General features: G+C 52.0%; 12 protein-coding genes across 12 annotated transcripts; 7 read left to right on the forward strand and 5 right to left on the reverse strand.

Annotated features, from left to right (window-relative positions):
• Positions 1-246: 246 nt before the first annotated feature.
• On the reverse strand, positions 247-1680 carry IWS1 (Transcription factor iws1; the record flags this gene model as incomplete). Its single annotated transcript, XM_056218021.1, has 3 exons — positions 247-487; positions 541-1102; positions 1152-1680. 3 exons carry the CDS (start codon positions 1678-1680, stop codon positions 247-249), a joined length of 1332 nt encoding a protein of 443 aa, XP_056067286.1.
• An 842-nt stretch (positions 1681-2522) lies between these two features.
• Positions 2523-4902, forward strand: PCF11 (mRNA 3' end processing factor; the record flags this gene model as incomplete). The annotated part of the gene is made up of 5 exons (XM_056218022.1): positions 2523-2684; positions 2789-3196; positions 3247-4235; positions 4292-4481; positions 4525-4902. 5 exons carry the CDS (start codon positions 2523-2525, stop codon positions 4900-4902), a joined length of 2127 nt encoding a protein of 708 aa, XP_056067287.1.
• A 546-nt stretch (positions 4903-5448) lies between these two features.
• On the forward strand, positions 5449-6486 carry ADK1 (adenylate kinase; the record flags this gene model as incomplete). The annotated part of the gene is made up of 4 exons (XM_056218023.1): positions 5449-5611; positions 5675-5727; positions 5800-5954; positions 6024-6486. 4 exons carry the CDS (start codon positions 5449-5451, stop codon positions 6484-6486), a joined length of 834 nt encoding a protein of 277 aa, XP_056067288.1.
• A 764-nt stretch (positions 6487-7250) lies between these two features.
• Positions 7251-8945, forward strand: N0V89_009273 (uncharacterized protein; the record flags this gene model as incomplete). The annotated part of the gene is made up of 1 exon (XM_056218024.1): positions 7251-8945. The coding sequence occupies one exon, from the start codon at positions 7251-7253 to the stop codon at positions 8943-8945; it is 1695 nt and encodes a 564-aa protein (XP_056067289.1).
• A 927-nt stretch (positions 8946-9872) lies between these two features.
• Positions 9873-11099, forward strand: N0V89_009274 (uncharacterized protein; the record flags this gene model as incomplete). Its single annotated transcript, XM_056218025.1, has 1 exon — positions 9873-11099. The coding sequence occupies one exon, from the start codon at positions 9873-9875 to the stop codon at positions 11097-11099; it is 1227 nt and encodes a 408-aa protein (XP_056067290.1).
• A 1004-nt stretch (positions 11100-12103) lies between these two features.
• Positions 12104-13089, reverse strand: N0V89_009275 (uncharacterized protein; the record flags this gene model as incomplete). The annotated part of the gene is made up of 2 exons (XM_056218026.1): positions 12104-12971; positions 13058-13089. 2 exons carry the CDS (start codon positions 13087-13089, stop codon positions 12104-12106), a joined length of 900 nt encoding a protein of 299 aa, XP_056067291.1.
• Positions 13090-13630: 541 nt separating this feature from the next.
• Positions 13631-14774, reverse strand: RRP36 (rRNA biogenesis protein rrp36; the record flags this gene model as incomplete). Its single annotated transcript, XM_056218027.1, has 3 exons — positions 13631-13770; positions 13829-14537; positions 14586-14774. 3 exons carry the CDS (start codon positions 14772-14774, stop codon positions 13631-13633), a joined length of 1038 nt encoding a protein of 345 aa, XP_056067292.1.
• A 275-nt stretch (positions 14775-15049) lies between these two features.
• N0V89_009277 (uncharacterized protein) lies at positions 15050-16660 on the forward strand (the record flags this gene model as incomplete). The annotated part of the gene is made up of 3 exons (XM_056218028.1): positions 15050-15672; positions 15724-15825; positions 15892-16660. 3 exons carry the CDS (start codon positions 15050-15052, stop codon positions 16658-16660), a joined length of 1494 nt encoding a protein of 497 aa, XP_056067293.1.
• Positions 16661-17110: 450 nt separating this feature from the next.
• N0V89_009278 (uncharacterized protein) lies at positions 17111-18097 on the forward strand (the record flags this gene model as incomplete). The annotated part of the gene is made up of 1 exon (XM_056218029.1): positions 17111-18097. The coding sequence occupies one exon, from the start codon at positions 17111-17113 to the stop codon at positions 18095-18097; it is 987 nt and encodes a 328-aa protein (XP_056067294.1).
• Positions 18098-21622: 3525 nt separating this feature from the next.
• N0V89_009279 (uncharacterized protein) lies at positions 21623-22275 on the forward strand (the record flags this gene model as incomplete). Its single annotated transcript, XM_056218030.1, has 2 exons — positions 21623-21629; positions 21884-22275. 2 exons carry the CDS (start codon positions 21623-21625, stop codon positions 22273-22275), a joined length of 399 nt encoding a protein of 132 aa, XP_056067295.1.
• Positions 22276-22701: 426 nt separating this feature from the next.
• N0V89_009280 (uncharacterized protein) lies at positions 22702-23210 on the reverse strand (the record flags this gene model as incomplete). The annotated part of the gene is made up of 2 exons (XM_056218031.1): positions 22702-22909; positions 23020-23210. 2 exons carry the CDS (start codon positions 23208-23210, stop codon positions 22702-22704), a joined length of 399 nt encoding a protein of 132 aa, XP_056067296.1.
• Positions 23211-23399: 189 nt separating this feature from the next.
• N0V89_009281 (uncharacterized protein) lies at positions 23400-25243 on the reverse strand (the record flags this gene model as incomplete). Its single annotated transcript, XM_056218032.1, has 10 exons — positions 23400-23572; positions 23656-23890; positions 23955-23978; positions 24043-24070; positions 24193-24202; positions 24255-24349; positions 24418-24560; positions 24645-24714; positions 24777-24858; positions 25039-25243. 10 exons carry the CDS (start codon positions 25241-25243, stop codon positions 23400-23402), a joined length of 1065 nt encoding a protein of 354 aa, XP_056067297.1.
• Positions 25244-27356: the final 2113 nt, after the last annotated feature.

Here is a 27356-nt window from a genome sequence, read left to right on the forward strand (position 1 = left end):
AAGTGTTCGTTATAAATACGGCATCAGCAAACAAATAGACCGTACATGAAAACTTGAATATTCGAGAAGGCGTCAGATACCCAGGGTTTTGTATCAATACATACTAGCTTAAAGGCCATGTCCCAACTCCAGAAATGCAGCTACTAATCTTGCCGTTTGCTCGTTGTACAAGCCTCAATACGCCTTGATCGCCCAAAAGAACCTTTGAAAGAGAGCCTGCTTTTTGGCCTAGCTAAAGAAACAGATTTAACGACGTCCACCACCGCGATTGCTCCGTATCTTGCGCATGATATCGACATCGCCCGAGCGGCCCTTGTTGTTCTCATTGAACACGACGTTGCTCCTCGGCACGATTGTGTAAGTGGTCGGGCCGGCTTCAGGACGAGCACGCATGTATGTAGTGGGAGGTGCGAGAGCCTGTTTGCGAGCAGCGGCTTTTGCCGCAGCCTGGCTGGCTTGCGGATCGGTGGCGCGTGTTTGGACATTTCTGCATTAACATTAGCAACGCTGAAGAAAGAGCGAAGGGAAGGAAACACATACGTCGGGTCATAGTCAGCCTGGGCGAATTCCTTCTTGCGGTAATCGTCGGTGCGCTTCAAGATAGGGCGGGTCCAGTCAGTGTACAAGCGCTCAGCCTGCCGCCTAATCATCAACTCGGGGCGCTTGCTCTTGCAGTAGAACATGATGACTTTGCCAATTCCGGACGCGACAAGACTGTCCTTGGTGACGGGAAGCTTCTCCAACGCAGCGAAGAGCTCCTTTTGGATGTCGTACGCGGGAAGACTGCCATCGCTAAGTGGCTCGAGGAAGAAGCGCACGGCTTCCAGGAGATTGGTTTCGGGATCGACAATCGAGTCCTTGATGCTGTTCTTGTTCAACATAGTGACGACTTCGGGCAGAAGTTTAAGTTTGTGCCTAGCAGGCTCGCCCCGCTTTCGACCTTCGTTGTCTGCTTCTGCTGCTGAGGCCATGCGTCGGCGCATGTCCTCAATCTCGGCATCGGCCATTCCCTCTAGATCGATTCCATCCTTCTTACGCCTGCGCGAACCTCCCGACGGCTTCATAAGGGCCTTGATCTGGTCGTCAAGAGCACGTTGCCGTCCTGTTTCTTGTCAGTGTCTCTCTATCGAATGTATAGTCCAGCTACATACGCTCTTCGGGAGTAAGGTTCTCGTCATCCTCATCCGGCTCAGCTGCCCTGGCCTTCTTCCTTGACCGGACTTTCCGTGAGCCAGACGCCTCGTCCCCGCCGCTGACCTCGTCGTCGCGCTTCTTTCGCCGCGGTTTGTCGGCGCGCTTCTTCTTCTTCTTGGGCGCATCGCCCTCGCCCTCTGCTCGCTTCCTCTTGTGTACACCGATCAGGTTCATGTTCTCGCCATCAATGACTTGCGCCGGACGCTCCTCGATAGCAATGTTGCCCTCATCGAAATCCTCAAACTGCTGGTCGTCCAGCTCACTCAGTACAGACTCGTTGTCTGAAAGCCCGCCCTCCTGAACATCGTCTGGGTCGGGCATCTCGTCCTTTGACTCTGTGACTTCCATATCCTGATCGGGAGCGCCGAGAGGCGGGTTTACGCCATTCTCCTCGTCGACTTCGGGTGCAAGGGGGTCCTCTGGCTCGTTGCCAGCCTCAGGCAGCGGCGAGTTGGAATGGGAACGGACGAACTTGACGTCCTCCATGATGTATGCGGCGATTTCGATCGATCAAAGGGGGTTTTTGAGTGACGGTAGAAACGGAGAGTGCGCACAAAGCAAGTAGCTGACGAGAAGCGCGTGAAGAGGGGCGGAGTGATGGGAAAGGTTGACGTGAAAGAAAGCTGGGAGCGTCGCGACGAGCCCGGCAGACGGAGAAAGTGTTTGGCCGCTAGTGGAAGCGGCGACGCGGGTCAAAGCGCCGCTTCTTTGACTTACAAACGACAACGGGCGCCTGCTTTGGCCTCCACCTTTAGTTCCCTTCAACACTACACCTCACCTTGTGCGCGCGACCACCCGCGCATCCCTACTCCCGGATACCTGCCTCTGACGGTGCTGGTTTGCCAAATAGCGCTCTCACGCGACGGCAGCCACCCTCCGGCGCTTCTATCAAGCGTGCTTGCTCTCTCTGCAACGGCACCACACTCACCCTCATAGTCCCCGACTGCTTCTGCGGCTTCCTGTATCCGCGCACGGATCTGCACCGTTTGGCTTGGAGGAGGAAGAAGGCATACTCGCGGGGTGGTGGCTCCGGCACTGGCTGGGAGATTGCGAGATTCGTCGCTGTTCTGGGCATCTGGCGCAGTGCTTACGCTGCTCTTGCCTGGCGAGACATTCATCAATAGCTAGCATCAAGGCGAAAACATCACTTTGTCTTAGTGTGTTCGAGAGCGAGGAAACACATCGTCCCTCTGATTGACCCGAGCAACTGTCCGGACCGCCGACGTTCGATCGAGCAACTCATTCTCACCATATCACACCTACCACTATTCCCCTCTAACCAAAGTGCACCTTTCTTACTTTTTACCTTTCGCACCAATCTGCCCATCATGTCTTCTATTTCCGATGAGGTCGCTGCCGACTTCAAAGACGCCCTGCAAGACTTGAAAGTCAATAGTAGACCTGAGATTAGCAATCTAACCCTCATCGCGAAAGAGAACACAGAGCATGCACAGGCGATATCAACTGTACTAGAGAACCACATTCGAACCGTAAGTCATCATGAGCTCATGTCGTGTGTCTCGCCTTGTCTTGGGCACTGTCTCTCCCATGCTCCCCCTCTGATTTCTGAGGCTTCAGCGGCTGACTAGTGTAGGCTCGCCCGGAATGGAGACTCCCATCTCTATACGTGCTAGACTCGATCGTCAAGAACATTGGTACACCTTATACAGTCTATCTTGGTCGCGGCCTGTATAAGACCTTCATGGAAGCGTACTCGAAAGTGGACCAGCCCACCCGAAAGGCAATGGAAGGCCTACTCCGGACTTGGAAGCAGCCCGTTCCTGAGTCGATGGATTCTCGTCCAGTCTTTCCTCCTGAGATGACTAGTGACATAGAAAACGCGCTTAACAAGATGCGTTCTGTGCAGGCTCAAATGCAGTCCCAGCGCCAGGTGCATGCCTTACCTGCGAGGCCCGCAATGGCTGCCGCTTGGAGGGACACACCAACTCCGCCGCAGAACGGTGCCCACTTCGGCGCACCGCCTGACCCTCGAGCTCGACAGGTGAGTTGACAATGTCATAGGTTAGAACTTATATGTTAACAAGCAGATAGGTCCCAGGCCAACAACAGTATGGACAATTTCCACAACCGACGCCGACGCCAGATCAATTTGTTCAGCCGCAGCCGTTCCCGCAACCTATGGGTTCTGTTGATCTGAACGAACTAAAAGAGGAGGTTGGCAAACTCATTGCCAGCGCTCAGCAAGCCTTTGCATGTAATCTTGCGGACACTAGCTTGCAGCAAAGGCTGAACGCTCTCCTCGCGCTGAAAAAGATGCTTGACACGCAGACTCTGCCGCCACAGTCACTCGAGGCCGTTCGCAACCAGCTTCGAGCAATAGCGCCTCTGCCTGCACCTACGCCGGTGCAAATGTCTGCCTTCGTCCCTCCTGCATCAGTACCGCCGACTGTATCCATACCGCAGCAACCGGCGACGCCTACCTTTCAGCCTCCTGCGAGCGCTCCGCCCGTGAACCTTGCGCAGATGCTCGCACACTTTCGACCAGGCGCTCCCGCTGTCACAAATCCGTCTCCCGCTCCCGCGCCAGCAACACCTAATCTAGCAGATTTGATAGCACGCTTGTCCACCCCACCGCAAACATCGTCTACGCCAAATGCAGTGCCATTCTATCCTCCACCATTTCCAGCGCCCACCGCAATGTCGACTCCGGTCCCTGCGCCTGCTCCAGCGCCAGCACCCGCGCCCCCAGCTGCGCCTGCCCCAGCTAATCTTGCACAACTCTTGGCGAGCTTCAACAAGCCATCTGCAGCGACTCCGGCAGCTCCAACACCACCTCCATTCAATCCCGCTCTTCCTGCCGCGATCCCAAGTCTCAGTCAATTGCTGTCGCAGTCTGCTGGTGCTCCCGTTGCACCGCCGCCTAACAATGCGTCATGGCTTCTGAATGCCCTGAACGGATTGCCCAACGCTGGCACACCCTCAAATGCTACGCCTCTCGCCTCTGAGCCTATGACACGACAATCCTCTGCACCAGTTAATGTCCTCAACGAAGTTGAACTGACAACTGCATCGATGAAGCAGTAAGTTCCCTCTAGTCTTTGGCTATCGAAGTGAAAAGTTCTGACAACATTCACAGACCGCGTTTGCATCTGATCTCCCGGTTGTACGACGCAAAGCCCAATATCTGCACCACGTGTGGACGACGGTTCGAGGCGACAGCCCAGGGTAGAGAGAAGAAGGCTCGTCACATGGACTGGCATTTCAAGATGAAGGACCCAGATGCTGCGAAGCGTGGTATTCATCGGAGCTGGTATTTCACGGAGAAGGTAAGATTGGTGATGCTTAGCAAGTAAGCTCGTACTAACAAAGTTCAAGGAATGGATTGAGTATCGCGAGGTCGATGAGACGGCTCCCGACGACTCGACTAACGGCCATTCGGGGGCGGCTGGGAGAGTCAAGAAGCAGGCGAAAGACCGATACGTCCTTGTCCCACAAGACGTTACGCTCGCCCACGCGCCATGCCCGATCTGCCAGGAGAACTTCGAGCCGCAATGGTCCAAGGACGCGAACGATTTTGTGTGGATGGACGCCATCAAGGTTGGCGGCAAGATCTATCATGCGACCTGCTGGGAGGAATACAGCAAGGGCGCTGGCATCGCCATGCCGAGCACTCCAGATTCTGTGCTTGGAAAGCGCACGGCAGAGACGGGCACACCCGCGTCTGGCAAGAAGCTGCGCGCTTATTGATAAGAGCAACTGAAGTTGCCGGTGAATATAGTTTTGGGATGGATACTGTATTTGTAAAGTTTTGCTGCATAGCGACGGCGTTAGCATGGGGTTTAGCATCATGGTTGCTTGCGAGCATAGTGTGGCTTTGGCCGCTTGTTGGAGGAACTGTTCGCGTGCTGCATCCATCTGCAACCGAACACAATAAACCATTGACGACCGCAATCCTTCGTAGTTGATTTTGATGTTGGAAGTTACTTCTGGGTGAGCTTTTTGGATGACAACACTCGATAGGTAGTGTGAGTAAGCGCGTTTAGGCCCTACAAGACTTCGGGGTGACTGTAGATCGGTTCATCGCAACAGCTTAACCGTGCCCTCCTGCCCGGACATTTGGCCGAGGCACAGACGCCTTGGAAGCGGGTGGCCCGTGCATGCCTTTCTGCCGGAGCTCGATGCCAACATCTGCACTTCTGTCCCACGCCATTGCCAACCTGCACCGCGTCCATCGTCCTAGACCAGCATATATACCTCCCTATCTCCTCTCTTCTTCTCACATCCGTCAACACAATGGCACCGATACAAGACGCATCGGTCGACGACCTCAAGCACAAGGTCTCGACACTCGAAGCGCGCATCGCGGAGCTCGAGAGCAGACTGGGAGGCGGCCAGGGCACCGCGGCTCAGGCTCAAGATGGCGTGCGCATGATTTTGATGGGCCCTCCGGGTGCTGGTGAGCTCGCAGCGCCGTTGTCGCGAAAGCGATGTTGAAGGACGAATCTGACACGCTGCTTAGGAAAGGGCACACAGGCTCCCCGTCTTAAGGACAAGTTCTGCGTCTGCCATCTCGTACGTACTTGCGACCCAACAATGCGGGAACCCATTCCGTACATAAACCGGGGCAGATGCTAACCTATGCAGGCCACTGGAGACATGCTGCGGGCACAGGTCGCAAAGAAGACTCCGCTCGGCCGGGAAGCAAAGAAAATCATGGACGCCGGCGGTCTCGTCAGCGACGAGATCATGGTCAACATGATCAAGAGCGAGCTGGACAACAACCAGGAGTGCAAGAACGGGTGCGTAAAGACGACCGCAACGAGAGCTGTGCAAGCTTGATCCTGGCAATGCTAACAGAGGACGTGCAGCTTCATTCTCGATGGCTTCCCACGAACAGTCACCCAGGCCGAGAAGCTCGACGACATGCTCACTGCTAGCAAGAAGCCGCTCGAGCACGCCGTGGAGCTTCAGATTGACGACTCCCTTCTCGTCGCACGTATTACCGGTCGTCTGGTTCACCCCGCGTCCGGCCGATCTTACCACAAGATCTTCAACCCGCCCAAGCTCGAGATGAAGGATGACGTGACCGGCGAGCCGCTCATCCAGCGCTCCGACGACAACGCGGATACGCTCACGAAGCGCCTCAGCACGTACCACGCGCAGACGGCGCCTGTCGTTTCATACTACCAGAAGACGGGCATCTGGACGCCCATTGATGCTAGCCAGGAGCCAGGACAGGTCTGGAAGAGCTTGTTAAAGGTTGTTGACAACAAAGCGACCATTAGCGGTCGCACCGGCAGCCTTCTTAACAAGATCGGCCTCAAGAACTAATTTTTCCGCCCACTTTCCAATGGCCTTGGGGCGACAAGGAGAGGTGGGAGGACGAAAAGACATGGGGAACGCATGCTTTCCGAAAGCGTTCCAACGATTTGATGGCTCTATTTGAAATCGCATGCTCGACACGTAAAAGTGGGGCCTTTGGCTTAGGCAGAAAGGCGAACGATGATTGCACATAGGTAATGGTACGGTTACCCCAGATTCCCTGTACTTGTAAACATGAGCTTTTTTTGGTAGGCTCGCGATGAGATCTGGCCCAAATTCTGTATTGTAGCTAGCGTTTTGATCTCTTCAGCGATGTCTTGATATTGATCAAGCAGGCGCGGAGGGCGAAAAATGCATGAATGATACTCAAACTTCGGCTTGAAGACCTGCACAATATAGGAGCTATTCTATCCTACTGTGGCATACTCAACCCCAGACCAACCGTAGCTATGTTCCGCGGACAGTTCTACTGATTACAAGATTCGTCAATCACTCGATGTCACCTATCAGGCACCACCCGGCACGCCCCCAAACGCACGTGGCTTGGCAGCCCCAGATCTCCAGCTCTAGCTTTCGCCACCATCATCAACAGCATCCAAAGCACGACTTCGCATGATCGACCGTATCGTGTCTGCCAAATCTTACGCAGCATAACGCTCTTTTCTGAGGTTTCGTTAGGTGAGTTCCTCCATGCTTTGGTGCTACAGACACTGAATAAATCGGATTCATTGGCTGATATCTGGTTCTGTCAGCCGACCATAAGAGGGGCAACCATGGCCAAGCTTTCAGATTTACCTTCCGAGCTGCTCGAACAGATCCTGTTATGTCTGCCTCAGGCAGCATATTGTTCCCTTTCGCAGGTCTCAAAGTCGCTAAGCGACTTCGTCACACCTCACTTATATCGCGACATCACTCTTCTGGTTCGATCCAGTGAACACATACCCCGAGTAGACACGCTCTGCTTCAACTTTTTGAATGAGCCGAAATTAGGAAAACACGTGCGAAGCCTTCGACTAGGAGTGGAGTCTCAAGTGCCGTCGCGCGACGTTCGAAGATGCATGCCTATCGAAGACAAATCCAAGCATCGATTGTCTGTCAAAAAGGCGATGAGTTTCCTTGAAACTTGGCGACCTGTGCTCCATGTACGAGTAGATGACTTCCGCGAAGGACTGGAAACCAATGACTATGGAGTACATGCTGCATTGCTTTTCCTGCTAGTCCTCCCTACACTTCAACATATCAGCATTGACGACAAAGGCGACGAGACCCTACGACCTCTCAAGTACGTTCTGGACAATATAAGAGCTGAAGGAGCAGCGGGAGACGGGCGGCTTTTGGGACATCTCGAGTCAATCAAGGCGGTGACATACCACTTCGACGATGAGACGGCTACATCCTACCCTCGCACTGTCACGAATGACATGTGTCAATCTTTGGTTTTACCAGCAATCGAATCACTGGAATTATCAGCAGTCAACCAGTCACAATCGCGTGCGCGTCCCACCATAAACCGTTCCCGGCTTTTCCACCCTTCCTCCACCCTGGCATTCCTAACTTCACTTGTCATACGATCTACCACGGATGTTGGCGAGATTTTGCATGGCATTCTTGCGGAAACTCCACAGCTCCGCTTGCTCACTTGCGAGGCGTTCTGCGACACTAGCAGGTCTCCGTTAGAAGCACGAACTGTTGGGCCCCCAATGCCATGGATATCTCTCGAACAGTGGAATGCAGAGCTAAGTGCTGTCAGACGTACTTTGGAGACACTGGTCATCAGCGTGGAGTTGAGCAATGGGGACAACACCTTTTTCGATCAACCAGACCTCAAGCCACATGTCTCTGGTCGCCTCGACTTGGGATGGTTTGATCGATTGCATACGCTTGAGGTCCCCGTACCCTTCCTGACTGACAACGCATTCCTTTGGATCGGATCGGATACGAATTACCTGCCGTTTGCTCCTCCAAATCTTCGTCATCTGACGCTTCGGACAGACATGACTGACGCGCAGCGCGTGTACCCTTGGGACACCTCCATCAGAGATAAAGGGCCAACCTTTCAGGAATCAAAAGAAGAAGCTCGCATGAGAGACCAAGCCCGCATGGACTTGACGTGCATCTTTCAGATAGCTCTTTCTCTGATCGACCAACTGCCCCATCTTCAATCTTTCGCCGTCTGGCAACCTCCGGACCCTTCGCTTGATATGTTCGATAATCAGCTAGAGGACCTGCGCACATCATGCAAGAACAAGTCGATCACTGCGAAGATCATCTATCCCATGTTGCTCCGATGGAAGAACCCCATCCATTGGAATTTGGCCCGGGAGAGCACCCTCTTTGATACTCGGTGTCCTGATAGCGGATTGTTCATTCGGTTTTTTCGAGGTGACCGACAAGGCATACCGCTTGGCCTGGCTTCGCAGTATCACTTGGGTGAGTTCAAGAAGCATCATGTCCGCAGACACAGATAGCCACCGGTAGCACGCAAGCACGGGTAGCTACTGTGTTCGCACGTGTTTAGCAAGAGCACCGTAACCACCGGGTTCTACATCCTAGACAGCTCCGACATCAGGACCGTCCGCCGAAGCACATGCATTTCAACTTCATGGTTTTGGCCTCGGTTTGTCAAAAGCCCCTATCTTGCCAGTTCAAATGCAGATTTACGGCCGCTGGACGCGCAATACTTGTAGATGAATTCTCAGATGAATTTCATCTATCCGCACAACGAGTTGTCGTTTTCGATCCAGGCACCCAGCGCACCGTGACGGGAAAAGCAACTCGAATGCTTCCTATACACTATTCAATGTACTCCTGCGTCACTCGTGCGCTAGAGTACGGGTACGCCCGCCTTATCAACGTACCTGCATCGTCCACTGGCGCCGAATTCGTACACATTGCAGCCACATCCGTGTTGTCAGCCCCAATTCGCGGGGTCAGTTGCCTAGTCTGGCACTCGATGTGGCGCACACTCGAGGAGGTCCGCCTGCAATGTCATGGCCCTCGGCGTGGAAATACAGGAGCCATCGTCACATCCCATTGGTCGCGAAGATGCGAAGTCATCAAATGTCCGAGGCTGCTCGCTCTGACCGAGGACCGTTTGGCTGGTTTCCGGAGTCCAGTCAATATCGGGTTAATCTCAGAGCGGACAAGCGCCATGGAACCCCTGCTTAAGCTTCCGATCAAGGCACGGCGTGGCGGCTAAACCATGTGATGAACTTACTTGCCTGCTATTTCACCTTCCTATCTCCACCGTCGTACCCCCAATTTCGATATCTACTGCTTCCTGGCCGGCAATCGCGACTTTCTCGATTGCCTTTGCGGACAAACAAAAGGTACATAATGTCTTTAAACCTATTTGCTTCCTGAACCGTGGCGACCAGTTTCCTGGGCTGAACACTATGGCGAAACTCTCCGAACTACCTGCCGGTGTCCTGTCGATCATTCTGGAGTACCTAAGCAGGCACGACTATTATGATGTTTTGAGAGTATCCAGGCTACTCTATAGGGAGACATTGCCATTCGTTTACCGCGACGTCAAGTTTGAGGCGACGAAATCCCGCAGTTGCGCCCGGAAACTTGCGCTTCTTCTCCGAACTCTTCTCGAGCAGCCGCGATTGTCATCGTATGTCAGAATCTTCAAGCTTCGCGGACCTCTCCCCTTCTGGACGAAATACAACCCGTGGCCGGAGGATTCAAAGGCCGGCCCTGCATCGGTCAACCTGTGGGGGTTGAAAGGATGTACAACCCTGTCAAAGTCGCAGAAGATCTTCGCCTCGAACGAAATCTACTCCTTCGTGGACGAGAGCATGCACAAAGAGCAGGACCAATTCAAGAACCGTAGCAAGGACGCGTTGGCTACGCTAGTGATGACTCGCTTCACTGAATTAAAAACGTTGGATCTTGGAGATGGATTTCTAATGCACTCGCTTTTCCTTCCGCAGGTCCTTAAACGCGCTCCCCGCTTGTTTCCCCGGCTCGAGCACGTAGTATTAGGCGATAAGAGATTCGATCCTGAGAACTCAGTGTCATATATGGACCTGGACCTCATCCGGCCAGTGTTCTACTCCGACACCGTCCGCACATTCGAATACCTAATGACGCAACCGTGGCAGCTCAACTGGAACCGCCCTGTAGCTCCCCGCAACGAGACCCTAACCATGCTCCGCCTCTTCAGAACAAACATCACGAGAGGCACCCTCGACCAACTCCTCCACGCCACCCCCCACCTAAAGCGCTTCCACTACGAGCAAGAAATCCTCTACAACGCCCACACCCCGCCGCTCCCCCTGTCTCCCTACCTCAATCTAGACGGCCTCAACATCGCACTCTCGAACCTCAAAAACACCCTCCAGGAATGCAAATTGACTGTCACCCTCGCACCTGGCTCGCTCTCCCCCGCCGAAATCAAACTCCAAGGCTTCCAGTTCCCAGCCATACAAGGCACCCTCGCGGTACTCAAGGACATGCAGAACCTAGTCAACGTGGAAGTCCCAATGGTCATGTTCCTCGGGTGGGCGCCTGAGTTCGCGGCGGCGCTCGAGGAAGTGCTCCTTGGGGAATCCGGCGGCTCACGCTGCGGGACGACTTCTTGCTGCACTGTCCGTGGGCGACGGGGCACGCTATGAACAAGAAGGTTGGGAGGATCGCGGACTATCTCGAGAAGAGGGGTGTTCATGCGCCGCAGCTGGAACATTTTGCGGTGCGGATCAAGCCGAGTGCGAAGGACGGGACGTGGTTGGAGGAGGGGATTAGGGAGGTGAATATGCCGGGGCCGGGGAGTAATGTGCTGTGTGGGGTGGAGAAGGAGAAGAGGGCTGAGGTGTGGACGTGGAAGTTTGGGGAGGGGTGGGCAGGAGGGTGAAGGAGGAGAGGGTGGATAGTGCGATGGTGGTGGGGAGGGAGAGTATGTTTTTGCCGTTGGAGGGGATTAGGCTGCCTTGAGGATCTCAGTGTGCTGTCAGGGGGTGTGGTGCTTTGTGTTTACCCCGGGCTAGGCAATGCAGTACCCAGTCGTTTGGCATAGTCCTAATGATTAATGACTAATGACTATAAGACTTGATATTGACTGCGTCGGATGAGTCCAAGTATCTTCACGAAGTATGGCAAAGCTATGTTTCATGCGAGTCCCTTGACTACGTCTCTGCCAATGTACGCGCTCCCGTGCGCTCATCACGCGACATGACCTTTGGGCTGTGACGCTGCGAAGCCAAGCAAGTGCTAATGAAAGACGTGTACAGCATGTCGTTCGCTTTCGTATGCAACGGCACGTTCACTTTCCAGAGTCAGATTGCGTCTAGACTTTCATACATGGACGGTCATCGAGTACCATTTGCTACATGACGAAAGCAGATTTTGATGTAAGTTCCACTCGGCATCGAGATCACAACATCAAAAGCACACTTGAAGAGCAACATTGAGCCTGAAAAGATGTTTTGATCGCTACGTAGAACACATCAAAGCGTATACTATACACAAAAGGTATCTGAACTACAAATCGAAGACCAAGAGGTATTAAAGCGTGAAGAAGGAACCGAAGAAAAGAATATAATCGAACCAACGCCGTGTCATAGTTTTCGCTGCCGTGCAAATTGGAGCCAAATGGAAGCGTGATCATGCAAATAGGATGCACTCAGTGCTGGAGAGTGCCGTAGTCGCCGTTCGTCAGGCCGTTGGGCACAACCTTCAAGCTCATCTCCTTGAAGTTTTTGCTCAGGTCTTTGCTCAGATCTTTGCTCTTCTCGCCGCTCGCCTTGATGTTCTTGCCAACAGGGTGCTGCGCCTGCACCGGGCTGTCGACGACCGTGTCATCGGTGGAGTCTTCCTCCTCAACTTCCTCTTCCTCTTGTTCTTGCTGCTGCTCTTGCTGTTCACCTTCGCCCTCCGCGTCGGCAAGGTCACCCTCAACATCGATGAGCTCTTCAGCGTCGGCAGGGTCGTCGCGCGAGTCGGGGATGATTTGCTCGTCCAATCGCCAATCCTGAATGGCCTTAAGGATATCGACAGCGAGTTGACCGTTCTTCTTAAGCGCCTTGTCCCAGTGCGTCGGAATGCCCTGTTCAAGGACAACCATACGTGCGACAGAGTGCACGAGCATATGCCGCATTGGGCTGCCATCCTCGGTATTCGCATACACATACTGCACCCTCCTGAGTCCTGGGTATGTGTCCGAGAACTTGTACCACTCCCGCACCACCTGCAGGACATCGGCGATCAGGACAGGGATCTGGAATTTCTCCGCCATGAGGTACAGGTCGAAGAGCATTGTGAGGTCGCTTTCTTCGCGGGGGACGGGGAGCGAAGAGGAATACAGCCATCCGACGAAGGTTTTGAAGGGGGTATCTTCTTCGTCGGGGAGGCCGTAGGTCTTGTTGTTGCTGCCTTTTGCGTAGAAAATCGAGCGGAAGAAGGGCGAGTGGTAGCATAGGAGCTTCTCGTGGAGGATCCAGTGCGTGTTCTCGGTGCCGACGTAGATGTCGACCATGGAACGGGAGAGGAGCCTGGAGTTTCATGTTAGTGCACAATTCATTGATGCGAACGGGAAACGGGGGGCTGGAGATGATTGAGGCTGGGGATGGCAACGTACTCATTGAGCGGCTTGTCCTGTGGGGCCGTCATGATGTCTGATCGTCTCTTGCGTTACTTCCTAAAACGAAACTGGGTATATGAATGAAGTATCAAACGAAGACGAACTGCGCAACAGAAAAGTGAGAGGCGAATATCAAATAAAGAACCAAGACGTGTGGCCGTGCCGACCTAATAAAGCAGGTCAGGGAGGCTGGGAGGTGGTATGTGAACGGGTATGACGTCGATGACGATGTTGCGGCACGCCTACTGCAGGACGAACCCTGCTTGCAACCACATCCCCGCCTAGTGCGACGCACCATCCAGGATCGCGGCGATCGGAAAGCCAATGTCATGCAATTGTGAATATGGAGGTCGTATTTGGCGCAATTCTAGACGCGAAGAAGAGCGCGTGGCTGGTTCGGTGGTCAGGATGCTTGATCGGATCTAGCGTACCGTGCAGCCTGGAGTTGTTGGACGGGGCTGTAGCATATGAAAGTGCAGAACGACGCGACACATGGAGATGGATTGCAAAGAATGTGACGAACGCGTAATCGCATGGGGTATCGTATTGTATCGCATGATGAACATGTGCCTAGACTCCACGCCTCTCCGCGGGCATGTTTTTGCGCTCCTTCGCTGTCGCCTTCTTGCGGCGGCGCTCGATCGCCCGGTCGCGGTCCTTGGACTTCATATTTTGGAAGCGGTCGACCAAGGCGAGCTTCTTTTGTTCGGCTGGAGCGCAGTCAGTATTCGTAGTTCCATAGTCTCAGGTACGCGTGCATGAACTTACACTTCTTCAAGAAGAACGGCGTCTTTCCTTGCTTGACCAGCTCTCTCTCCTTCTTCTTGTGCTCCCGCAGTACGTCCTGCTGCTGGTCCTTGTTGCGTTGGGCTTTCTGCTGCGACTCCATCGACGTAAGCTTCTTCTTGAGCTTCTCCTTGTCTGCCTCATTCTTCGTCTTCTTGATAGCGTCCCGCAACTCGTTCATCTCGGAGATTTTGTAGTCGTTCAGGAAGGCATATCGCTTGTGGAGGGTGTTGTCATCTGGCTGTGGGCCGATATCGAAACGGGGGTCGCGGAACTTGGGCTTCTTCGCATCGACAACCTGGCGCTTCCTTGAGACTGCCTTTTTGCTCGTTTGCACAGCTGGGGCGTGCTTGCTGGATCGCGCGCGGGGTGCTGTATCGGAGTCGGAGCCACTATCGTCGCTGTCATCTTCCTCTCCATCGTCGTCCCTGGTGTGCTGTTTTTGCTGTGTCTTCCGGGCTTTCGATTTTGGCTGAGAAGTGCCACCTTGCGCAAGCTTTGCCGCCTTGATTTCCGCCAATCGCTCCCTCAAAGCTTGTAGCTTGTCGTCTTGCGATTTCGAGGATTCGTCTCCACGCTTGCGCTTCCGGTCTACGGAATGTTGCTTGGAGATGGCGTCTTGGGCTTTTGCCAATGCGCCAAACGAGACTTTGCTCATTTGTGCCTTCGCGACTTCTTCTGCGTTGTCTGACTATGACAATTTAGTACGAAGGAGTTGGCATGTTACGAGACTTCATACCATTTCCTCGTCTTCAAGATCATCTTCGTCGCCCTCATCTTCCTCCTCTGAGTCTAGCAATTCCCCGCCTTCACCTGTCTCAATAATAGACGGCGACGAGGACCGGTCGGTGACCTCGTAATATTCTTCATCGTCGGAGCTTTCTTCTGCAGCCCGTAGCTTTTTCTCGAGTTTTGAAGAGAGCGGCATGCCGTGCGTGTCGAGTGGGAGTGTGTGAGCAGTACGATGGCTTTCTCATAACTTTTTATTGGGAATTCCCCACGCCGATTCGCCGACCCACATGCACCGACGATTCCCCGCGACCAAGGGTCCACAGAATTCTAGGTAGACGCGCCGTCATGTTCACCTTCACCTTCACCATCGGCATTACATGCGACTTCCTAAAGTTGCGTACCCTCGAGTAATCTCTCGCTTTCGTCCAGGCAACAAACGGAGCAACGAAAAGCTTGGCAAAGGTGCCCCTCATGGCGTCGTCGCCTCTACGGTACAATAGCCACCTACAAGAGCTGCAATCCGCAAATGCTAATGTAACTAAGTCAAAGCTGGCAACTGCGACCGAGGTCGCGACTGATAAGATGAACAATACCGCCAACAACCAGCTTCCCACTCAGCCACAGCCTAACAATGGCAACAACCGTACGAACTTCCCTCCGCCGGCGCATGCTCTGCCTCCGCGTCCTTCGCTGCCACCAGACGTGAAGGAGGTCCTCAAGACTACCGACAACGGCCTGACTGAAGATTACCAAAGAGTGGAGGCATATCGTCAAGAACAGGCGCAGCGCCATCAGCAGCGTCCTGCCCCCGGACAATTGCCAAATCATTCAGGGTTCTTCACCGGAAACCTTCCGCTGTCGGGTGTACACGGTGCCCCTCCGTTTGCAGGCTCGTTTGGACTTGCACAGCCGGGCTCTCTGAATGCGAACCATTCGCTGTCACACTATTTCACGGGACAAGGTCCCTTCAACAGCGCCCCGCCTCCTCCACCGCCGCCTTCAGATGGTGGCTTACCACCTTTCTTCACCGGCGGCTTCCCCCCACCGCCTCCTCCGCCTCCTATGACGGGAAGTACGGGAAACACAGTAGCACAGTATGGAAGCAAACAGCCTCCGTGGAGACAGTCTACTAATAACCATACCAGCCCTTTCGCACAGAACCCACGTCCACTTCTAGGTCTTCCCCACTTCGCGCAACCGACCCCCAACATGTCACGGTCGCAGGTGACTACCTCACAGCCTAAAGGGTATGGCAGCCTTCATATGGTCCGAACAAGTAGGATTCAAAAACGGCGAGCTAACAAAGTGCGCAGTCCTCCAATGCCAAACGGACCGAAGGAGAAGAAAAAAGATCCGAAAATCTATCTTCCCGCACCGATACCCACCCACCAGTACATGAAGCAAGCTTCGTTGCAAGCCGAGGTTAGGATCCCTCCATCAAGGAAGCTTGTGATCTTAGATCTGAATGGCACTTTACTTTACCGCCCCAATTCCCGCAACCAGCCCAGGAAGATGATAGCTCGACCCTTTCTCAAGCAATTCCTAGCCTATCTCTTCGATAACTTCGCAGTCATGGTCTGGTCGTCCGCGAAGCCGGATAACGTCAACGTTTTAGTGGAAATTGGGCTTGAGGAATATCGCCACCGGCTGATCGCTTGCTGGGCGAGGGATACGCTTGGTCTCGAGCCGAAGCACTACAGCCTCAATGTACAATGCTACAAGAACCTCCATACGATATGGGCGTCAAAGGATATTCAATGCCATATGCCCGGCCATGAGTTCGGTGCGCACTTCGACCAGCGCAATACCATCCTCATCGATGACTCCTCTCTGAAGGCCGCTGCACAACCACACAATCTACTAGAGATCCCAGAATTCAAGGGTCCGGTCGCTAATGTACCGGTTCAAGACGTCCTATCTGAGGTCGTTGGGTATCTTGAGGTATTGAAGATGCAGGAGGATGTGTCCAAATTCATTCACAAAGATCCATTCAGGGCAAACGGAGACTGGAGGATGGACTGGAATGACCTGGCTCTTGATGCTCTTCAAAACCACTTCTCGAGTCCCTTTTCGGCGAAGTGAGATGAATGAGATGACTGGCAAGGATATCGCGCCACATGTTGCGTCGAAGAGCGTGTGCAATGAGGGGCGTTCGATATTAGATGGGTCTGCTTCTGATACCACCGTTATGTTCGGCAAATGGCGTTGTGTTGGGGAAGCGGGGTAGCACTCCGCTAGACTTACGTCAATCGATCGACCGCGGTAATGTGCATCCTTGGGGACAATAGATCGCGATTCCGTCTGACCCGACGTGGGGCAGTGGTTGCTCTTCTCTTATATGTTTATACTTTTCGCGGAAGCTTCTTACGATAGCTATCTGCGTACCTCGTTAAAAGGAATCATAGTTCGATCTTAACATTGTTCATTGCTTGGTATCTACAGTACTGGGTGAAGAGTTTGGATTGCATTTCTCATTGTATTTCTTATTATTAAGGCTTTTAAGGGGTATTGTGTTCGCGTATTTATCATCTGATGTCGTCTTCAAAGGACCTCCCTCCCTTCCCTTCCGACGTCCCCACGGCACCCATCGCCCGCATCTCTCTCAGCGACCTACTCGCCTCAAAACCACCAGCCTGCGCATCCGCCCTGGAAGCATGCCGAACCCACGGGTTCTTCTATCTAGACCTCACCGCCACCACCATCGGCTCATCCCTCCTATCCGCCTCAGAACGCCTTCTCCAAATATCCCATCAAGTCTTCGACCACGAGCTAGAATACAAAACCAAACATGACCTAGTCAAAGGCGTGAGTCTGTTTGGCTACAAACGCGCCGGCACAGTCAAATCCACCGACCCCAACTTACGCCCCGACACAACCGAGTTCTTCAACGTAGCAAAAGACCACGTCCACGGCGTGGCCGCGTCGCGCTCCTACCCGTCCGAAATAACAGAGAACAAAGCGCTCTTCCAGTCCTTCACTAAAGATGCGCATGAAGTGGGCATGCTCATACTCGGCGAGCTGGCACAACAATTGGGCGTAGAGCCGAAGGCCTTCCAGGACAAGAACATCTTCACGAAGCCCAGCGGCGACCACTGCAGGCTTACGCACAAGTACGCGCATGTGTCGGATAGACACGCCATCGGGCTACCCAGCCACACCGACTTCGGCAGTATCACCATCCTCTTCAACTGGCTCGGCGGATTGCAAATCCAAAGCCACGATCCTGCCAAAGCAGGGGAGTGGGAGTACGTCAAGCCGCTTCCCGGCTGCGCGGTCATCAATCTAGGCGACGCGATGGTCACCTTCACAAACGGCGTGTTGAAATCTGCTAAGCATCGTGTTGTTCCTGCCCCGGGGGCGCAGGGGGACGTGGATAGGTATAGTGTTGTGTATTTTGTGAGGCCGCATAATGAGGCGTTGATGGAGACTTGTGAGGAGTTCAGGCATTTGGGGGAGGGAGGAAGGTCGCGGGGAAGTTTGAGCCGGAGGGGAGGGGTGTTAACGGCGGGGAGTGGATGAGGCAGAGGGCGGTGCAGTTGGGGAGTTAGATGTGGTGGGGCTGGGGAATGGGCGCGGAGGAGTAGGGAAAGATGTTTGGGTAGAGGATTAGTTCCGCTTCAATGCAGAGTTTGGTACAAAACCTTTGGTTCTGTTCGCTGCGACGAACTACGATCGTATTGTAGTGAAACTCGAAGGGAGATCTACAACCTTTCAATAGCTTGGTAATCGAAAAGTATAAGCCTGTTCAGGCAGAGAATCAGAGGAATCTCAGTCTTAGCTTTCAATGTATTCCACAGGAGGGTTTTGACCGGATCCTGGAGGCTGCAGTGGATGTGCGGGGGTGATTAGGCGCAGAAGCTAAGCCACATGATTCAATAAGTCGCAGCACAAGATTCGTTGCTCTAGCTTGGGAACGAAGCATAAGGATGCGGCTACCCAATCAGCAGAACCAGGGAAGTGTGACCAACATATCGTTCGATCAGCCTGACAAGCTGTACTGGCCTCGGAGAAGCTATCTCCTGGTCGCACAAGAGAGGCGCGTTCTTATGGGCAAGGCTCAAATAGCTCGAATAGACCTCGGGAGGAGAAGGCTGCCATACCTGAATATCCGCCAGGCAGCCAGCTGAGCAAGCGCAAAAGTAGCAAACGAGCAAGGATCGGCAGCAGCTGTAGATTTGCTCAGTTTTCTTCTGATAAGGGTAGGGAGAGTACCTTGGACCATACAGGAAAGCTATCCTGATAAATAAGGGAAAAGCTGTGGAGCCAGTCAATCGTCGCTTTGTTAGCACGCCTTTTCACCGGATATTTCATGACCATAGCAATCTCTTGGGTCCCACAGCCTCGAAATGTGGAGTCAAGGTATTGTTCAATATGGAAATACGATGACCCCGCTCTCAGCTGGAGCCTGAGACTTATTAGCTCGACCACTTCAACATCGTGCCTGGATTCTCACGCTTTGTGCCCGGCGGCCCCCAACACCTAATGTGCACAACAATGAGCGAAGAAAACGACTCTCCTCAAGAGTCTGAGACTACCATCGACGCGATCCGCAATGTCTATGAGGCAACTCCTCTCATTCCAATCACAAAATGTATACGCGTATTGGACATCAAGCCGCTCCCACCGAATACGACCGACGCACCGATCGAAGCCACCATCAGTGTGTTAGACCTCGAGGAAGGAAATGCGTTCAGCGCACTGTCATATGTCTGGGGAACTTATGCGATTCCTAAACACACGATACTATGCAACAACGTTCCGTTCGAAGTAACTAGCAACTGCTTTTCAGCCCTATGGCACCTGCGACCAAAACTTGGTGGTTTTAGGATATGGCTTGATGCCATCTGTATCAATCAAAATGATGGCTTTGAAAAGTCACACCAAGTTTCTATGATGGGGGGAATCTATTCAATGGCGACAGTCACCTATGTATGGTTGGGAGAAGGATCTGGCGGTTCAGACAGAACAATGGCATACCTCGACGTACTCGGTCTGCAGAAATACCGCACAATCTCACAAGACGGGTCCGTAACCATTAGTATATTACACAAATGGGTCGTAGCATGGTTATTGTTCTGGATGTGGCTGAACCTGTGGAGTTCGTATTATACATTTGTCCGTACGTATTATTGGGCAGCTCACGATATTTCGTACGCATGCTGACACACTAAGCTCTGAGCCCTATACCGCTGCGCAGAGACAGACACGTAACACGGAGCGATCTGCAAGAGCTACTGAGTCGTGACTGGCTACGTCGTGCGTGGACCTATCAAGAGATTCTGCTCGCCTCGAAGCCGGTGTTAGTGTGTGGAAACTGCCATCTGGACTGGGCTGCCTTCGAATGGAGCATCCTTTTCCTGTGCAATGTGCAGTACGATCTGCTTCATGAGATCGTCATTCCTTGGGAAAGCATCATTCTAGGGAGAGAGAAGATGGGCACGTCGATCAGTGTCAACCCTAAACCTCTTCTGGCGGAGTACAACATATTCTTAACGTCCATCGGGCGTATATATTACACTGTTGGACTGATAGGAAGGGCGGCGGTGCGGATCTTTCTCTCGATATTAAGTGAACATATGGCAGGCATACTCGACAAGGATCGGGCTCACGGGCCAGTCAGCAAGCTGTTGTTGTCTATCTGCGGAGTCTTTGTCCCACTTGTTTGGTTTAAACCAATACTTCCTATAAGTTCAATAAGCGTTCACGATTTCGCGCAACGGCACTCTCACATTTCGGCGGAAGATGATTTGTTGAGTGGACTTTATCGTCGACAAGCCACAGATCCGAAAGACATGGCATACGGAATATGGTCCATTCTCAAGAAAAGAGGCGCTATTGATCTTCACAAACCTGATTACACCTTGCCAGTCGAGAAGATATATCACACGTTGACTATTCATCTGATCGCGATAACCGGGTCGATGAATTTTCTTCCAATGGCCGCCGCGCAAGACCTGCCTGGGCTTCCTTCATGGGTGCCAGACTGGTCCGCCGCGAAACGGCACAAATGGTTCACTCATCATGGCGATGTCGGCGTGGATTCTCAAGGTTGGAGCTTCAAGAGCTTGGATGACATGGCACGAGCTGTTCATATGGAGCGAACAAAACAAGTTCTAACAGTGAGCCAGAATGAGGATATTCTTCGTATACGCGCTGCTCAACTTGGCTACATAGGAGGTTGCGCTAGCTTCCATGCGACTAGCGATGGAATTATGCTCACCGAGCATGACCTTCACCTAGAGAACCTGCAGACGATGCTTCTGTGTGCCGCATGGACTCTAGACCTTAAACACCCTATGGCCAGGGCAATATTAGACTATGCAGCGGTTGATAAAAGATTTCCTGACGAGCTCTTGAAATGGCAGCAATGCTACAAAACCTCTCGGAGAGGGAATTTGGAGACAATACTGCGCCGGTTAACTGACGGCCAAGAAGTTCCTGCATGGTTTCACGACTTTCTTACCACCCGAATCATCATCTGCAACCTACTTGCGAAGGGAAGCCGGAAGATATGCCAAGCTGTCATCAACGACGAACCCTACTTGACAGCTTGCTCACACGATGCACGTATTGGCGACCACATTATTCGAATTATAGGCCTTCCCCAGCTTCTTGTAGTACGTCACCTATCCGATAACCATTCAAAACGAGCTGTCAGGATAATCAGTCCCATGGTGGTGAACACGCATAAAAGATGGTCAAAGCTAAGACGGAAACGCATAGCCAAGTTCCGAAATTTCCTCACCGGTCGCTGGTGGTCGAAAGATGTTGATCTTTCTCGCCTAGAACGTTAATCATCTGATTATTACATACACTAGCGCTATCCTAATGGACGAGCATTGCATCGAAAGTCAAAAAACATATGTTGTCAGAATGGTGCCTCCATCATTCGCCAATCTGCCAGTGACCACGCGCGCCTGATCTCACTTTTGGATTCTCGCAGCTCGAGCGCCGTATCAGCAACAACTTCTCTCCTACTCTTACACGTGCACTCTATCATTTGAGAATTTTGTGGTCCGATGGAATTCGGACGGTGTTTCCAATATGTCCGGTCACGCATTCTTATGCGGCTGAAATCCCTTGCGTACTACAATTCACACCGGTCAAGACAAAGTTGAATTCGTGGAGGACTCTTGGTTTGCACATAGACTTTGGGGTGGTGTTCCACGAGACAGTTCTAGAGGAACTATCGCAGAATACGAGTTACAATAACTTATGCGAAATTATCTTTTTCTTAAAAAAATTACTTCTTCCATCAACCACAGGCGGTGCCACTGCCAGTGCAGAGACGACCCGCCATGATAGGCTGGCACGAAGAAAGTGAGTCCACAGAGGCGAAGCGGAAGCGGAGGGAGAAGAAGGAGAAGCGGAGGGAGAAGAAGGAGAAGCGGAGGGAGAAGAAGGAGAAGCGGAGGGAGAAGAAGGAGAAGCGGAGGGAGAAGAAGGAGAAGCGGAGGGAGAAGAAGGAGAAGCGGAGGGAGAAGAAGGAGAAGCGGAGGGAGAAGAAGGAGAAGCGGAGGGAGAAGAAGGAGAAGCGGAGGAGGGAACGAGGAGAGCTGGAAGTCAGTGATGTGTGGACGATCAAAGAGGGGAGTGAGCTCGAGGGTAGTGCGGGCGGGAGCGGAGAGGAGAATAAGGGGCATAAAGTGCGGAAAGTGCATAACCCTTATTTTAGAAAGAGGGAGGGATGGCAGTAAATTTTGTTGTTTTCGGATTTAGGCTCTGGTTCGGGGTCGGGTGTAACGTAGATTGATAGGGCTTCCTTTTTTGTGTTTCAAAAGAAGGGTTTTCTGATACACTTTGGACTTTATATCTCTTATAGTTTGAAGATTTTACATGCTACTTCAATACTCGCGTACATAAACCACGAGTATATATGCACATCGATAACATTACCATAATACGTCTAAACCAAGACATCCTCCGTTAAAGTAGTATGTTCAGAATCTATCTCGAAATATTATTCATTCATTTGATAGAGTAGATATTTTCCGCTCTGTACAGAATCCTAAACAATATTCTCCCCCTTTCCCCTTCGATCCGCATCGAGACGAAGGGGCTGACAAAATGTTGAATTTAGCCATTCAATATATTCTCCTCTCTCTCTCCTTTCCCTTTCTCTCTCAATACGACCCCGGCAACCCCGCCATTCTCTCTTCCGCCAGCTCCGCCTCCCTCATAGTAATCTCCCTGTGTTTCTCACTCCGCGCAACAAGTCTGTATCTCAGCGCCGCGGGGTAGCTGACGAGACCGTAGCTGAAATCGTCGGCGTCGGGGATGTAGGGTTTGCCGTTTTCGATGACGGGGAGGACTTCGAACGCCCAGAGCATGCTGTTTGGCGGCGTCAGTGGGAAGTCGGGTTTGAAAACAAAGGCAGTGGAAAGAGGGGATGAGGGAGGAAGGAAGGAAGGAAGGAGAGAAGGAAGGAAGGCTCCACGTACCGCGCCATAGCAATATGCAGCGACTGCAGCGCAACATACATCCCCGGACAAATTCTTCTCCCAAACCCAAACACGCCGAACTTGTACGTCTGCAGCCTTGGATCGGTGACATTCAGGAATCTCTCCGGCTTAAACGCATCACCATCAGGGAATACCGCTGGATCTCTCATCATCATCCTACGAGAGATCATGTTTGTTAATCACTGGACGGATGGACGAAGTTGTGATTTGGGGTTCAGGGAGGACTCACGTGCCATTGGGATAAATCGCCGTGTCCTTCGGAATAAACATGCCCTTATACGTATAATCCTGGACCGAAGAGTGCGCAATGACTGTTGGTGGCACGAGGCGCCATCTGCATCAAAATGCACGTCAGCCCATTACTTTACGGGCATATGGGATAGGGAGATATACCTCATAGTCTCCTTGATGAAAGCGTCTAGATAAGGCAGGCTTTGCTGGTCTGCAAAAGTAGGCATACGGTCTCGTCCTACCACTCTGTCCATTTCCTCGTTGACTTTCGCGTAGGCTTCTGGGTAGTGCAAGATGGCGACTACATAACACGGTCAGAGGTCCACGCTCCGTGGAAAATGATAAATGAAAGGCATCGTAAAATCATCGAAGGGCTAAACATACGGATAGCAATCTCAATCGCAGTAGACACAGTTCCAATGCCCGCAGCCCACGGAGAAGACAGCGCATAAGACAATTCCAGGTCATCGAAGCCCAATTCTTTTTGTCGTTCTAGAGCCCATTGGGTTGTGCATGGGACTTGCGTGCCCTCTTCCATTCGCTTCTTGACGTCGTTCATTACGGCCCTGTAGAGTCTTGTGTTGGTGTCTCGGCGTCTCTCGGGTTCCCAGCTGAACCACTGCAGGGGTTTCCAGAGGGGTGTTAGTGGAACTTTACCATGGCGAGGGAGAAGCGCTGCTTACTGGGAGCCATAGTAGTTGAGGCCACTGGTTGTTTTGGTGGTTACTTCTAGTTTCTGAATCAAAGTTTATCGCTGCTAGAAGAACTTACACTCTCGAGGAAGAAGCGGCCCGGGACCCTGATAAAGGCTTAGTCCATACTCAGAGGTTGAGTCCGTAATTGACACTTACTTTGTACTAAAAGCAGTGTAAATAACTTGTGAACAGTTATCTGATTATAACAGCATGGTTTCCGACGTACCTTTCAATATCTGTCAAAACGATCAGCAAAGCCCTTGTCAAAGCGGAAAATCAAGTACTTACACTCCTCAACCTCATCATGCTCCATAATCAAAGGATCCTCCATAGACGTGACCCTCCGTCCATACGCCATCTGAAACATCGTAGACGCCATATGCCTATAAAACCCATTAGCACCCTCCCCCCTCTATCATCCCCACCAATCTCCATCCATCAGTACTCTTACCTTCTCAAAATCTTATGTTTACGGTCCAAAATACCATCCTCCGCCTTATTCTCTAATAAATCCTTAATCAGCACCGCCGACTCATTCTCCTGCATCGGCTTCGCCGCTGGTGATGCCTTGGCGCTGAAATGCGAGTTGTGAATCTATCGCGTCACACCGCCTCCATTAGCCCCCTATCATGATTTGACTTTTCGAAATATCCGGAAAAAAAAAACAAGAAGACTAACCGTGCGCCAATTCCGCCATTTTTGGCCGTAGACCATGGAGAATCCTCGGAGTCGAGAGAAGAGGAATTCGCTAGTCTTGTTTAGTGTTTGAGGGGGTGAGAGGAGGGGGATGGGGGAGGATGTTGATCTTACCCCATGACGAAGTCGGGACGGCTGGAGAACGTCTCGCCGGCTTTTTCGAGGAGATCTATAGCTCCCTCCATAGTCCCAAGCACTAGCACCCATCACATCAGTCAGCCCTTCCCAAGCCCATCACTGCTCACTTCTTTAGGGTCAGGTAACATACAAATATTAAACTGCGGCCCTGTATAAAAACTCGCCACATTACCTATCCCCCACCCCATGTCAGCAAACCACACTTCTCTCTACACAGCCGGGACAGGAGCAGACATACCATATTTCTCATTCCATGCCTTAAACACATTCCAGCGATCAGCTTGCAAGTACTTCGCATGATCACTGCCCGGCGGACCAGGCGGAATTTTCGGTCCTGTTTTGCGGAACGCTGCTTGCCGGATGAAGCGGACCAAGAAGACGATGATGGTGAAGGGTACTGCTAGGACCAGCAGGTTGGGAAGGGGTGCTATTTCGAACAACATTGTTGGGGATGTGTGACGGTGGAAGCGGTGGTGTCGTTTCCGGGGACGCCGACGGCTGAGGGAAGGAAGTGAAGGATGAGATACAAGGGAATTTGAGTTAGACAAGAGGATGTACAGGTGAGGAAAGTTATATAAGACCGGTATCAGAAGAATGGGATGGGATGAGATGGGATGGGAGAGCTTGATCTGCACACCTGAAGGCGAATCCATACGTTATTGAGCTGACTGCAGCAAATGCAACGACAACTGCACTCCACCTTTACATGCTGGCATGCATACACAGTCCACGCATGTTACACACACACACAGACTTGCACACAGAGCTTCACGCACGCAGTACACATGTCCACACGTACACAAGCCCTACCTCTCTCTCTCTCCATCTGCCCACCGCCCATTCCGGCCTCAACCTCCCTTACGCACCTGTGAGGAAACTAGATGCAGAGAACTGTATTATATATGAATAATAAGAATCATCTAGTTGTAATATGTTATCTCTATATATTACTATTTGATGATGGCTCTGTAGCTTTGTCTTACAAATCTACAGATCCCGTTACATGACCTTATTATGTGTTCATATTGTGCTTAGCATCTGACCTATGATCGTAATCCTCTTAGTTGTACTCCCATTGGGCACCACTGCTGACGCTGTCATTCTCGTAATTCTGGTGCGGCGTAGCAGCCGTAACACTGAGACTCGAACAGGAAGCTGCTGATTCACGTCTAATTCCCTGCGTCGCCGTTGGCCGAACCCCAGGCCGGCACTCGCAGCTTCTTTAGTGCTTAGTAATCAATTCAGCTGGTCCAGTTCTACAGATCTAAACAATCGTCACTTTCACCCACGGTACCTTTTTACTGAGTTCTCACCGGGCTCCCAAATGACGACACAACATCACGACACATCACCACGGCACATCATCACGATGGCCTCTGTCCACATGGTCAATGGTGATATGGAGGATGTGAGATTGGTCGCCTTTTCTGATGGAGACCCTGAACGCGCTGCAAATTGGAGTACGGTACGTGGAAAAGTCGTGTTTTTACCATCATATTTAGCTTCTCACTTTCAACAGAGCAGGAAGATTCTCGTCCTGATAATCGGACTTGCACTCGCATCCAACAGCACACTTGGTTCCTCACTCCCAAGCGGCGCTTCTCACTATCTGTCCAAAGAATTCAATGTATCAAGCGCCGAACAACTGGCATTGCCAAACTCCGTCTACCTGATTGGATATGTCTTTGGGCCGCCGTTGTTCAGTCCACTCAGCGAGATGCATGGGAGAAGGATTGTCATGCTTTCGACGTTCTTTGGCTTTACAGTCTTCACCCTGGCATGCGCTTTAGCACCAACATGGCCAGCTTTGTTGATTTTTCGCTTCCTCTCGGGTGCCTTTGCATCGGCGCCAATAACAGTTGTGGGCGGCATTTTTGCCGATATCTATGATGATCCTGTGAGAAGAGGTCAAGCGATAGCCCTAATAGGAGTAAGTATATTACGAGGGAGAGTTTTGAAATGCTAACGGGATTCAGTTGACTTCCTTAGGTCCAATCATTGGACCTATCATTTCGGGGTTCGTATCACCGGTCTCGTGGAGATGGACGTTTTGGGTCGGGTTGATAATTGCCGGTGCAACTTGGCCGCTTGTTCTTGTTCTCCCAGGTACGATATTTGATATTGACTTTGATGAGATCCACCTGACATATGCTTCAGAGACGTACCCTCCAGTCATCCTTTTGCGGCGTGCAAAACGAATGAGGGCAGCATCGCCTAACCATGCCCAGAATGTATATGCGCCCATCGAACTTGAGGACAATGGGTGGAAGCACACCGTAACGGTGAAGCTCGCAAGACCGGTATGTGATAATCCATTTACTATAGGGTTAGCTAACCATCTAGGTGGTGATGTTCAAAGAACCTATCGTTATCTGCACTTGCATGTACTTGGCTCTCCAATTCGGAATATTCTATATCTTCTTCCAAGTCTACCCCATTGTGTTTCAAGGTAACTCCCAGTATTCACTGGCTGTTTTTGGATGTTAACTCCTTTTAGGCATATACAAGTTCAATGATGGACTTGCTGGTGTAGCCTTGGTTCCAGGTGAGTCAAAT

The sequence above is a fragment of the Didymosphaeria variabile genome, assembly GCF_027946475.1.
Source record: "Didymosphaeria variabile strain IMI 356815 chromosome Unknown scaffold_7, whole genome shotgun sequence".
NCBI classification, from domain to species: Eukaryota; Fungi; Ascomycota; class Dothideomycetes; order Pleosporales; family Didymosphaeriaceae; genus Didymosphaeria; species Didymosphaeria variabile.